Source organism: Lissotriton helveticus, chromosome 5_1 (genome assembly GCF_964261635.1).
Source record: "Lissotriton helveticus chromosome 5_1, aLisHel1.1, whole genome shotgun sequence".
Classification (NCBI taxonomy): domain Eukaryota; kingdom Metazoa; phylum Chordata; class Amphibia; order Caudata; family Salamandridae; genus Lissotriton; species Lissotriton helveticus.
The window spans coordinates 861,342,306-861,355,690 of NC_136065.1; the positions used below are offsets into that span (position 1 = coordinate 861,342,306).

A 13,385-nucleotide genomic window follows, 5' to 3' on the forward strand; every position below is an offset into this window, starting at 1 on the left:
TTGCGCACTTGGACATAGCACCTACCTCCCGTGGGGCTCTCCTGGGAGCAATGTTTCCTCAATTTTTAAAGTGTGTGTGTGCTCGGACTTTGAATCGGCACGCGCTGTTGTTTTTAATCTTCCTACCTGCCTCTGCCCTCTGGAGCGCCTCCCGCTGATCGCCCCCCTCCACTGTCTTCTTGCTTGTTGGAGCAGGGACGGGCGAGGTTGGCTGACATCTTGGGCGCTCTGGGGTTGACGGACTAGTCTTCTGGCCACTCCCCCCCGGCAACCTTCTTCTGGCAACCTACAGCGGCCACTCCTGCTAAGACTTTGAAGCTCAGAACTCCAGAGGCGCTTTGCCGGGAGCTACGCTCGCCTCACTTTTCATTTGCGCACTTGGACATAGCACCTACCTCCCGTAGGGCTCTCCTGGGAGCAACGTTTCCTCAATTTTTAAAGTATGTGTGTGCTCGGACTTTGAATCGGCACGCACTGTTGTTTTTAATCTTCCTACCTGCCTCTGCCCTCTGGAGCGCCTCCCGCTGATTGCCCCCCTCCACTGTCTTCTTGCTTGTTGGAGCGGGGACGGGCGAGGTTGGCTGACATCTTCGGCGCTCTGGGGGTTGACGGACTACTCTTCTGGCCACTCCCCCCCCGCCACGCCCCCTCCCTCACTCATACCATGACACCTCATCCCCGGCCGCGACGAAGTTGCGCCTAAGTTAAGCCCTTCTGCGCCCGTCCGCGACCGGCCGGGGCCTGGGGCCAGGTACCCTGCACCTTCTTTTGTTTATTCCTCTGCTCACTTGCTTTCTCTCTTTTCACTTCTGCCCATTGCCTCCTCTCTGCTTCAGCGCATCGACTCACTCGGCATTTCTGTCTGTACTCCCAATTTACTTGCCCCCACCCTTCTTACTCCCTCGCCATACTGTCCTCCGCCCTCTAGTGCGACTCGTCCCTCTTCTTCACCCATCATTGCTTCTGCCTTCCTTCTTAATACTCGATCGGCAGGCAGACATCAGCTGGAACTATTTAATTTACTGGACACCGAGGCTCCTGATTTCCTTTTTCTCACAGAGACTTGGTTTTCAGCTGACTCTCTGCTTGACGTACTTTCAACTCTCCCCGACACCTACTATGCTCTTCGGGCAGAGGAGGCGTGGCTCTGATTATACGTTCCTACCTCCACTTCCAACTCCTTCCTCATCCCCCCATATCTCGTGTCGACTTCTTAGTCGCTCGCTCAGTCAACTTCCTGGACCCGTTGACTATAGTACTTATGTATCGTCCTTCCCATAACATGCCCTCTTTTGTATCCACTTTGCGAGAACTCCTGGCCACGCTTGTGGTCAATAACTCGTCTGTTCTCCTGCTGGGTGATTTTAACTTCTGGCCTGGTGATCCTAAGGAAGATCAGTCCTCTAAAGATTTTTCTGCTACCCTCCTTGGCCTCAATTTTCTTTCTCACGTTCATGTCCCCACCCATGTTCCCGGTCACACCCTAGATCAAATATGGTCAGCCTCTTGCCCTATTCTTTCTACTTGCACTCTTCCCTGCACCTGGTCTGATCATTCTTTGATCTCCTTCTCCATCGACCTTGGCGCATCTGAGAAACCCCCTTTACCCAGGAACATCTCTGCTCGAAATTGGAACCGGGTTGACCTGAATTCTCTTTGTGTTTCCCTCTCTTCCTCCTCTCCTGATTTTTCTGAGCTCCCCCTTGACCACCAAGAAAATGCCCTGAACTCCTGGCTGTCCTCATCCTGTGACCTGGTTGCCCCACTTAGAAAAGTTAAGTCCTGTCGTCCACATGATGCTCACAAGTGGTTCACCGGTGAGCTGAAAACCTTAAAATTGGACCTCAGGCGCGCTGAACGCCATTGGAGGCGCAACTATTGTCCCATCTTGCGAGCCAAATATAAGTCTCTGCTTATTGAGTACAAACGAGCCGTTCTTTCGGCTAAAACTAAATACTTTTCGGAGAAAATTATATAATCTGCCAATAAGTCTAAAGAGATTTTCTCTACAGTTCGTAACTTAGTTACGTCTGACAGGGTCAACCTTAACCTTGTCCCTTCCCAAGCACTCTGTTCCTCTCTTAATGACTTTTTTATAGATAAAATTGTCAATATTAAAGCTAATATTCCTCTTGCATCCTCTTCTTTCCACTTTCCCGGTCCCCCCTCGCCTACTTCCTCCCTTGATCACTTTCCTCCTATCTCGTTAGAATCCTTCCTCGTCTTACTCCAGAAAGTTAAGTCTGGCTCACCGGCCGACTGTGCTCCAGCCCGCATCCTAAGAGAGCTCTTCATTAACTGCCCTGACCCTCCCCTCGCCTTTCTCAATGCATCTATTTCTCAGGGCCTTGTTCCAAAACGTTTTAAGTCGGCCATAGTTTTTCCAATTCTTAAAAAGCCTGGCTTGGATCCTTCCCTTCCTTCTAACTTCAGACCTATTTCCCTTCTTCCCTATTTAGGGAAGATTTTGGAGAGCCATATCACCACCTCCTTGTCCATATACATCGAGGACAACCACCTCTTGGCCCCCCATCAAGCGGGTTTCTGCCCGGGCCACTCGACCGAATCAGTGGTCCTGGCCGTCCTTGACGAGCTCAAGAGTAGGGCTGATTCCAACCTTCCTCAAGCCCTTGTGCTCCTTGACTTGTCCGCTGCGTTTGACACGGTCGACCATTCCATTCTTCTCGGCCGTGTCAGCGCAGCGGGCATTCGGGGCACTGCCCTCTCTTGGCTCGCCTCTTTTCTTAAAGGGCGGTCTCAGGCGGTCCACCTTTCTGGCTTCTCTGCCCCCTCCCGCCCGGTCACCTGTGGGGTTCCTCAGGGATCTTCCTTGTCCCCCCTTCTTTTCAATCTTTATATCCAACCTTTGATTTCTTCTCTTTTCGACATGGGGTCTCCGTGTATAATTATGAGGATGACCTCCAGCTTGTGTTTGATCTTTCTTCCTCTGACTCTTTGCCTAAGTTTCATTCTTCCCTCGTTTTTATTTCTGAATGGATGAACCACAACCATCTTAAGCTCAACCTGGACAAAACGGAGCTGGTCCTGACTGGCGCTAACATCAGCCCTTGGTCTGCCGCCTTTTGGCCTTCCACCTTTGGCCCTCCCCCAGTGCCGGCGGCCTCAGCAAAGACCTTGGACATCAAAGTCAGTCGGGACCTCTCCATGCACGCCCAGGTTAGCTCAGTGGTCTCCTCTTGTTTTTTGTCCCTCCGGATCATCCGGAAAGTTTCCCGTTTTTTTCCCCCTGATGCCCTTAAAGTCATTGTGCTAGCTATGATTCTTTCCCGCGTAGATTACGGGAACAGCCTCTACGTGGGAATTCCGGCCTTTGAACTTCGCCGCTTACAGGCTATTCAGAATCAAGCAGCTCGCCTCATACATCACCTCCCTAAGTTTCAGCACATCACTCCTTTTTTTAAATCCCTTCATTGGCTCCCCATCTGTCAGAGGTCCTTTTTCAAGATGGGCTGCCTTGCCTTTATGGCTCGTGCCCGCACTGCCCCTTGGTTCATTAACTCTCTTATCTGCCCCTACACTCCTAGCCGCTCCCTTCGTTCCTCTAACTAATCCCTTCTCAATATGCCCCGATTTCGAAAGACAAGAACCGATGGTACCAGATTTTCAGTACTCGCTCCTCGTTTCTGGAACAGCCTTCCAATATCTATTAGGTCCATCGCAGTTTATTTCGCAGGGCACTTAAGACTTTCCTTTTTTCCCAAGAGTACCCCTGCTAACTCCTTTATGGCTACATTCTGAGCTCCTCAGTCTTCATTTTTAGCGCCAGGAAGCCGCTTGGTCCCAGTGCGCTCTATTAAGAACTTTTAAACTTCAAACTTCATGTCAGCATACATGCAGGCTATGTGGAAGGAATGTGGAGTCACTTACAGATTCTCCACTCCTTACCACCCCCAGGCCAATGGTCTGGTGGAAAGGTTTAACAAAACCCTAAAGGGCATGATCAGGAGTCTGCCTCAGAGCCTCGGAGGAAATGGGACATCCTCCTACCCTGTTTGTTGTTCTCATACAGGGAAGTGCCACAGAAGGGGGGGGGCGTCAGCCCCTTTGAGCTTCTGTATGGGCACCCTGTTAGAGGACCTCTCAGCCTGGTGAAGGATGGATGGGAAAAGACTCCCAGGAGGCTTCCCCAGGATGTGGTGAGTTACATGCTGGCTTTCCGTAGCCAAATGGCTAAGTTGTGGAAGCAAGTTTCTGACAACCTTCAGGCCAGCCAGGCAGTCATGAAAGAGTGGTATGACCACAATGCTCATCCTGTGGAGTTGGAGCCTGGACAGAAGGTGTGGGTCATGGAGCCTGGAGAGCTTAGTGCCCTCCAGGATTGCTGGACAGGTCCATTTGAAGTGGTTGAAAAGAAGGGCAAAGTCACTTATTTGGTGGACCTTAAGACCCCCAGGCAGCCCCATCGGGTGCTCCATGTCAACCGCCTCAAGCCCCACCATGAGAGGTCTGAGGTCACCTTGATGATGGTGACTGATGGGGCAGAGGAGGAGGAAAGCGAGCCTCTCCCTGACCTATTTGCATCCCAGGCGAAGGACGGTTCAGTGGGAGGAGTGGTCCTCTCACCATCTCTGACTCCCGAGCAGCAAAGGGATTGCCGCCAAATTTTGGAGCAGTAGTCCTCACTATTCTCCCTTATTCCAGGAAGGACCCACATTGTGTACCCACGATGTGGAGACAGGGGACAGCCCACCTGTGAAGTCCAAGTCCTACCGGCTGTCAGATAAGGTGAAGGCCAGCATCCACAGTGAGGTCACCAAAATGCTGGCGCTGGGAGTGATTGAACCTTCCGACAGCCCCTGGTCCAGTCCGGTGGTACTGGTACCAAAGGCTGCCCCACCGGGCACCACACCGGAACTCAGGTTCTGTGTGGATTACAGGGGGCTGAACTCAGTGACTAAGACTGACGCTCATCCCATCCCAAGGGCGGATGAGCTCATTGACCGGCTGGGAGCTGTCCAATATTTGAGTACCTTCGACCTCACATCAGGGTACTGGCAGATCTCCCTGACAGATGGAGCGAAGGAGAGGTCTGCCTACTCTACCCCTGAGGGACACTACCATTTCCGAGTGATGCCCTTTGGGCTCAAGAACGCCCCTGCTACTTTTCAGCGATTGGTGAACCAGATCCTTTCCGGTATGGAGGCCTTTGCGGCCGCCTATCTTGATGACATCGCTGTCTTCAGCAGCAGCTGGGAGGACCATTTGTGTCACCTCCAGAAAGTACTTCAGGCACTGCAGCAGGCGGGCCTGACGATCAAGGCCAGCAAATGCCAGATCGGGCAGGGGTCGGTAGTGTACCTAGGCCACTTGGTGAGTCGGGGGAAGGTGCAGCCTCTCCAGGCCAAGATTGAAACCATCATGGCCTGGGAACTCCCCAAGATACAGACTGAGGTCCGAGCTTTTCTGGGCCTCACCGGCTACTACCGCCACTTTGTCAAGGGATACGGGACCATTGTGGCTCCCTTGACTGAGCTTACATCCAAGAAACACCCTCGAAAAGTTATTTGGACCGAGGCGTGCCAACAAGCCTTTGACGCCTTAAAGAAAGCTATGTGCACAGCTCCAGTGCTCAGGGCCCAAGATTTTTCCAAAGAATTCATCGTCCAAACAGACGCATCTGAGCATGGTATTGGGGCAGTGTTATCGCAACTCAATGAAGAGGGCCTGGACCAACCTGTGGTTTTCCTTTCCAGGAGACTACTTCCCCGGGAACAGAGGTGGAGTGCAATAGAGCGGGACGCCTTTGCGGTGGTCTAGGCCCTGAAGAAGTTGCGGCCATACCTGTTTGGTTCGCACTTCCTTGTTCAGACAGACCACCGGTCCCTCCGGTGGCTCATGCAAATGAGGGGTGAGAATTCCAAGTTGCTAAGGTGGTCCATCTCCTTACAGGGAATGGACTTTAGGGTGGAACACCGACCTGGAGTAGACCATGCCAACCCTGACGCCCTCTCAAGGTTTTTCCGCCATAGTGACGAGAACTCCCGAGGGATCGGGTAGCTCTCCCCACTTTCAGCTGGGGGGGACACGTGTTAGACCTGTCAGCTTTTTAGATGGTCTCCCCTTATTTGTGTTCCTTTCTGTCTCTCCTTATTTTTTTCCACCAACCCTTTTTGTGTGGCTTTAGATCTCCGGGTGCCCCACCACTGCTAACCAGTGCTGAGGTACAGGTGCGCCTTCCTAAAATGGTGGATGGATTCCTAAGATGAACGCCTGCTAGAGTTACCGCAGAGCTCTGGCCCATAGGATAACATTTGAGTGTTCCAGAACCTTCGAGTCCACTCTAGTGACCTGGACCTAGGCTATATAAGGGAGGACACTGGGCGGCCATTTTGGGGTAGAGAGAGCTGGCTGGAGTGCAGACTACAGAGGAGGGGGATTGTGATTTAAGCTGCTTTGATGGCTCTTAGGGGCTGCCAGTAGTGGTGGTTGCTGCCCTCCTTCCTGCTGATCTGGCCCTGCTGGAGAGAGTTGTCAGAACCAAGTTTCTGTGTGGCCACTCTAAAGAAAGGACCAATCTATTTCAGCATCTGGTGAGAGTAACCTGGTTCTGACCCAAGGAATCTGGAAGGGTGGTGCCATGGGTTACAGAGGCAACGAGGAGGAAAAGGACTTCTGACATGAACTCTGAAGTAAGAGGGCATCTGGAGTGGTGACTTGGGTTGTTGTTTGGCCTGACTAGAGAGCGTCGACTTTGCTCGAGGTAGTGAGGTCCAACTCACTCTGGGCTGCTTTTGACTGTGGCCGAGATAACCTTTTTCTTACCCTCCTCATTTCGGTCGACCTGTGTGACCTTGCTGAGAGCCTAGGTGCCAAGGCTGCCGGTGTCTCTGCGCCGCTAATTCTATTGTAAGGATTGCATAATAAATTCCCGCGCCAGGCGTGAGGAGGAAGAGGGGTGTCGCCAGCTTGAGGAGAGAGACGTGGGGCGGGGTCGCCTGGCAACCGGACTCCCGCCCGGCACGTCTCCCAACTCCCCTGTCAAGCCGGAGTTTCCTGGCGTTTTAGAAAGTCGGCCGCCCTTCCGGAGGGACTGGGGCAGAAGCGCACGGAAGCCCCGCGCTACGGAACCTCCGGGAAGGCATACCCTGCGGAGCGGCAGCGGCCTCTTCCCGCCTCAGGCGAGTTGCCAGACCTGAGCGGGAGGGGGGGGTAAAGATTGGCCGAGGGCCCAGCTCCGGAACTGCTCAGCGCAAGTGCTGATCAAGTGCTGAGGTATTTTGGAACCAGGGAGGGGAGGAATGAGAAGGGTTTGTGCCGGAACTGGACCTCTAAAGCAGACCCCCTCTCAAGCCCATGCGACTCTCCTATATTAAGGAGGTAGTGACAACTTTACGCCCTCTCTTTGGAATTAAGATCTCCCGAGTAGTTATACAGGCCCAGGAGTAAAAGAGTCAGCAACCTCTTCGATTCAATAACAAGCGTGATGTTCAATATAAATGTCTTTCTGAGCCTAATTTAAGTTAAAGAAGAAACTGGATGAAATAGTGAATCATTTTATCTTTGAATGTTCTAAGGGAGCAATCGTATATATATTACAGTAACCTGTGATGTACTTACTGGTCTAAATTGAATTAGAATTCTGTCACAAATGATCTAGAAGTGTTATTTCTACCTATTGACTGCCAGGTTTAAGGTAATAAGAAACCAATTGCCTAGACAACTGGAAAAGTGTAATAACCTATGTTATTACTGCACTTATGTCCAAAAGGAAAAGTTCAAAGTCTCAATATAATAAGGTGTATTTTATTTTTCCTTTACTTTTACCACAAAGAGATAAAGCCTCAACATTTTCTATTTCACAGACGGTGTGGTGTCATTTTTGGTGGGTTTGCGCTGGGGTGTTGTAGAGTGTGTGATGCAAGCACGTCACGTATGTCTCCTAGATTTAGCCTTTCTACCTGGAGCCATGGGCCGGAGGTCCCGGTTCCAACAGGGAGGGACCAGGATGTAAGGTCTTGTGATTTTGGATTGTGCGGTCTTCTAATACAGCAGGTCTCCTATCCTTCTGGCCAAAAAGATAGTCTCATCAACCGAAATTTGAGTGGCCAGTGAAAAGATGGCTTAGGCACTTCATCTACCCATGTCTCACTATTCACAAACCCATTTAGTTTATGTTGAACAACCAAATCACATAAATGAAGATAATGACCAGTAACCGCCCCGCTATTATGGCTAGACTGTCAGCAACTGTTAGTGTGTGCAATGGGCGGACAACACAACCCATTTGAGGCTACTGTGCTAGTCCACGGTTCTTTAATGTAATGTTTCAGCCTTACATCAACATCTGCTACATCCTACTACACCTGTCCACCTCGAGCTCAAAAATAACCCCAATCTTTCTTTTCACGAAAGCTACAATTATTTGTCCTACTCTGTGAATGTAAGGGTGCAAGTTGCCCATCTATTTGATTATTTATTCCTTTTTTGCAAAAAGTCTTCAGTGAAAGAGGGTGCTTTGTCAGATTCCTGTACTACAGTTGTCATTTTGTCCAAGCAGATGACTAATTGGTATTTCCTAGCCATCCTGTTGATTAAGCGACCCAAGTCATTGAGGGGGTTTATTTGCCCAGGACTTCGAATTTAAGGCTGTTAGCCCATGGTCTTGACTGTTGTTTGGAAATCAGTTTATCTTGTCCTTTGTTATATTGGTGTCTTTTGTCCAAAATTTTTAACATAGGACTGTTATCATGCCCACCTGTTTGAATGCGAGTTTATTTTTCCTATATTATTAAGGTGACCTTCACGCAGTTTCTTTACAAAAGTGAGATTCCGTTTTCATGTGTATGATAGTAGGTCCAGTGTTTTCCCCCCACCCAGGACCTTGACTTTTAAGTATTCTTTCTCCAAGCCCTTGATAATCAGAAGTTTCCCACTTCTAAGATCTTTGGGGTATCCCATAGGCTCTTCTATTTGTTTCTCAGGGTGACTTTGGCCATGCCCCCTTAAGAGGTCCTAGATTCAGCTCCATGGCGTGTTTTGAAATTGTTTAGGGTTTCTTTGAACTTTCAGCTAGATCAAGTCCCCACAGAACAAAACCAGAAAACTTGCACCACTTTCTGGGACAATTTTATTTCGGTGCAGTGATACCATCTTGGGAAGTAGCGATTCAGAGTATTACTAGATAATCCTGCAGGCCAGAATGGTGAATAACGTGACAATACCAGTTTTTTTTCTCACATTTTGAGATGCAAAGTTAGAATTCTTGCATAGCCACCAGGCAGAAATTTCGCCAGGTAAAAAAGGTGACAGGTAAAAAATGTGCCCAGGGGAAATCGTGCTCAGTCCAAACAAATTCTAATTCCTATTTTGACACGAGCACGCGTTTGGCCTGACTCACAATTACCCCGGACCTCAGAATAATGCACTTAGAAGTTATTTTTGTCTAAGTTTGTAATCTTAGGAAGGACTGCCGACAGCTGAAAACTAGAGGGTATTGTTTTACAACTTCGGTGCCATGGATGTTTGATCACCAGCTTCAGGAAAGGAATGGTCAGATTTGAGATTTCTTGCCTAGAAGAGCACTGCAAAGTATCCTCCTCTTTCAGGGGAACACTCCAAAGTCAGAACAACCACTGAATCTCCAAATTCCAATAATTCCAGCGGAATTACTATACAGGTACCTATTGTATCTATGCCCATGAGGCTGAGCCTATGAATATTCCATAAACATTTTACTACCTTTGGGTGGGCCCTCCTGAAATTCAGGTCAAAAGTGGATGCTCTTTCGACTACTTCGTCCAGAGATGCACTTTGCAAGCATCCTTCAGCCGTACATCCTTCAAATCATAAGCTTCTGAGATTGCTTTGCCCAAGATCAAGGCATGGGGTCCTCCTAATCCAAGTTCAGATAATAAGGGATGGTAATTTCAATGTTTAAGGCCATAGAGGTGATATTTATGCAGAATCAACACCAAATAAATGCTTTTGATAAGTTAGAATTATACGGGTAGGCACTGAATGTACAAATTCTGCTAAAAAAAAAGATAATCTTTGCCAATTTAGGACAACAGGAGAGGGTACTCATTACGCAAATTAAGGAGACATGGCATTCTCTATGCCAAGTTAGCACCAAAGGGTTTAATGTGTGAACTGGATCTGCATTCAAAGTGTTGCCTAGATCCAAACTAAAGCTGTGAATTGTAGCTTCTGCGGCAGACCAGATGTCGGATTGGTACTCTCTGCTGAAGCCCACCACACCAAGGCTTTCTCCTCGTGTGCTGCACATTGCATGCTCTCTGTGTTTAGCTCAAGAAGGCGGTGGTGCTCTCTTTCAAAGCCCAGCAAGCTCCATGAATCGGCTTAGTACAACACCAGAACAAAATATACTCTTTGACTCCCAAGATTTATTCTTGCTTGACCTCTTTGCCTGCACCATATATACAAACCTCGTTTATACATTTATAATATATAGTATGTACACTCAGGAAGAAAAGAGCAGACAGTGGAAATATTGGATCACCCAGAGGAGGAAATAGGAGTACGAGTGAGCTGTGGCATCAGCAGAACCAAAAAGACACACACACACAAAAATTCCCTTATTTTTTAAAACTCAAGCTGTGAGTAAAAACACAAGAAAGGCAAACGTTTGGACTGACAGACTGGTGCCTATAAGTTGCTGGTACTCAAGTTTCAGAGTAAGTTGCATGTCAGGCTTTTCCTGATAGGTCACTCACTGCCTTAAAACTAGCAGCATTGGACGAACATCAGCAATGTTGCAGGCATCCCAAATTCCCACTCGGAACTGTCCACCTTGGATTAGAAACGCAAACATTAGTGTCGGCCTATACAGCATTTGATAGTGTAGGCCTCTTCCATCCTTGCTGGACGCTCTGGGATTTTCATGCACCCGAATCTACACACATACCATCTGTTTGCCTACACACACCTGGAAGAGAATCAGGATTCCAAGTGCAATGCCAGCCACCCAAGGCATCTAGGGCTGAAGGTAAAGAGTTTGGCATTTGTGGTGATCCGCTAAGAGCAGTGTTTACACCTGTCCACATATTTAAACGAGATAGAGATGCATTCATAACTGGTGCATACTATTTAGGCACCAATATAGGACTCCACACCTTACATAACGCAAAAAGGGCGGCCCCATGTTCCCTTGTCCCATGAAGCTTTCCGGACGACTATCTGTTCATGTGGTGGTCAATGGCTTTGCCCTGTAATTGCACCAGTGTACAAGTCTTCTGAGTGCAGGAGTACCAGATCCTCTTTGGAAGAAAAAGCATACAATACAATCAATTGGCTTCCCTGGATTGATTCCTACCTGGTGTACAGTGGTGATGTTTATCATCAGACCACAGTTTTAGTCTACTCAGCACATCTGCTGTCCAGTGAAAGAGAGGCATTTAGAACAACCGGAAGTGACAAATATGCCACGATATTTCCAAAATATAGTTTTAAAACTCAGAAACCGTTTTGGAGACCCAAACGAGATTCAAACATAAGGAAAGACGGCCAGGGAAAAGAAAAGAACTTTAGGAGGAAATATAGCAAGGGTAGACAGACAAAAATAGAGTTACTGAAAAACAAACCAGGGATAAGGTCCACAGAAAAAGAGTGAACTAAGAAACGCAAATGAAAAGGGAAAAGAGCAAGAGGTTGATAAAGCGAGTCAGACTCCATGTATACGACAGACAGCCCTTGAGCGAGTGACATTACCATTGTCCAAAAGTTGGGTTATATCACTGATGTCCACAATAAGTAGGTACATGAGTTCCATCTACATACATTGTATATAAACGTATCTTATGTGAATATCCTGAAAACATGACTTTAATTCAACCCTCCTCAGCCCCCGTTGGATGTTCGTGATTTAAAAGGTTGTTGTCTGATGATGTCACGAGCAAAGCCAATATTACGGAAGAAGCAACCATACCATATGAACAGCAACAGAAAGAACAATAGAGGGGGCTAGAATAATTCTACTTAGATGGGAACTATCCTTCACCCCTTCAAAAATTGAAAGCACAGTAAACTTTAGGACAATGTACACCAGGCTGGTGACCAGAGATACGGTGAACATTTTGTACAATGACCCAGGAAGAAACACAGTTCATCAAATAAATATCTGTAAGGACAGTGGAGAGGTGGTGTTTTTTGCTTGGAGGCACTTGGTATCCAAACTGCAAGACAGAGAAAAGGTGCATCCAGATTAAGCGCAGCATATGTTGCACACACCACCACACCATCCACTTTGACCAGCCTTCCACAGACTAATGGCATAACCCGCAAGTCATGGACCATGGGATGTCTAGGCAAGTGGGATTAGGGAAATTGCAATTATTGCTACAGTGTCAATGGCACCTGCCACAAGAGCAGGGTGCTGTCCTCTGCAGTGCCTGCAGGCTGATGCCATGGGGCGTGAAAGTTTCGATAACCAGATCCCCCAGAGACGACGACCACAGAGATGATCTCTTTCCTAGGACTGTCCCGCGTGCATGGCCGACACCGAACCCAGACATCGGGGTCATCAGCCATCTCGTAGATGGAGCCGTCCTCTTCGCTGTGGTCTGGGAGGGCCCCGTTGGCCTCGGCTGCCTCCCGCACGGACAGCATCTGACCTGGCAGGTGACTAGTGGAGCGGAGGCGGTACTGCAGCAAGATCCCCTTCCGGCGAAGGTCGCGGGGTGCAGGGCTCTCTGGAAGTGATTCTTGAGGTGCGCAGAAGGGTTTCTCTTCCCCATTTCCCATGGACTCGACACTGCCGTCATCCTCTTTGCTGTTCTTTAAGGCATCAGGAGCCAGAGTGCTCACCCCCATAGCCAAGAACTCCACTGGACCACTGTGGCCATTGAATGAAACCATCCCTTTACCTACAAGAGAGGAAGAGAATGGAGGGGGGAGCAGAGAGAACCATGGTGAGTAGAGATGAGGTGTGGTAAAGATGAGGAGAAGGAAAGAAGCATGGAGAAAAAGCGTGGGGGGGAAAGATTGGAGTAAGATAGCAGATTGAAAGAAAGAGATAGCAAAAGGATAACGTGATATGGCAGAGTGAGAAAATAGGGCCAAATATGATATGACAGTGGTAAAAGTAATAAAGGGAGAGGGAGATTAGCGAGTCATTAGGGGCGATGACATGGTGGGAAAAGGATGGGCACAATGAGTAAGGTGACGTTGAAGGTTTGTGTCAGAGAGAGAATAGGGCAGGGGACAGTGGGTGAGAGGGAGAGAAGGGAAAATAAAACATAAAGGCATTTAGAAATGTAAGGTTTTCAGTTAGCACGCAAACTTCTTCATTAAAAACACATCAAAGGTTTTGACACTAATAAACAAAGCTCTGGTGGGCCCAGCCTAGTGTCTCGGCTTTCAGGAAATTTAGTAAACAGGACCACAACTTGGCACTATCACCTCAGAAG

General features: G+C 48.6%; 1 protein-coding gene across 5 annotated transcripts in view; it reads right to left on the minus strand.

The window, feature by feature from the left end:
* Window positions 1-10,344: 10,344 nt before the first annotated feature.
* The window catches only part of ARHGEF10L (Rho guanine nucleotide exchange factor 10 like), a 640,241-nt gene continuing 637,200 nt past the window's right edge, over window positions 10,345-13,385 (minus strand). For 3 of the 5 annotated variants that reach the window (XM_078643336.1, XM_078643335.1, XM_078643338.1), the window contains one exon: window positions 10,345-12,842. In XM_078643336.1, the coding sequence (XP_078499462.1) occupies window positions 12,316-12,842 (527 nt within the window). In that variant the 3' untranslated portion in view covers window positions 10,345-12,315. The remainder of the gene's footprint in view (window positions 12,843-13,385) is intronic. The other 2 variants (XM_078643337.1, XM_078643339.1) reach the window with 1 other exon arrangement.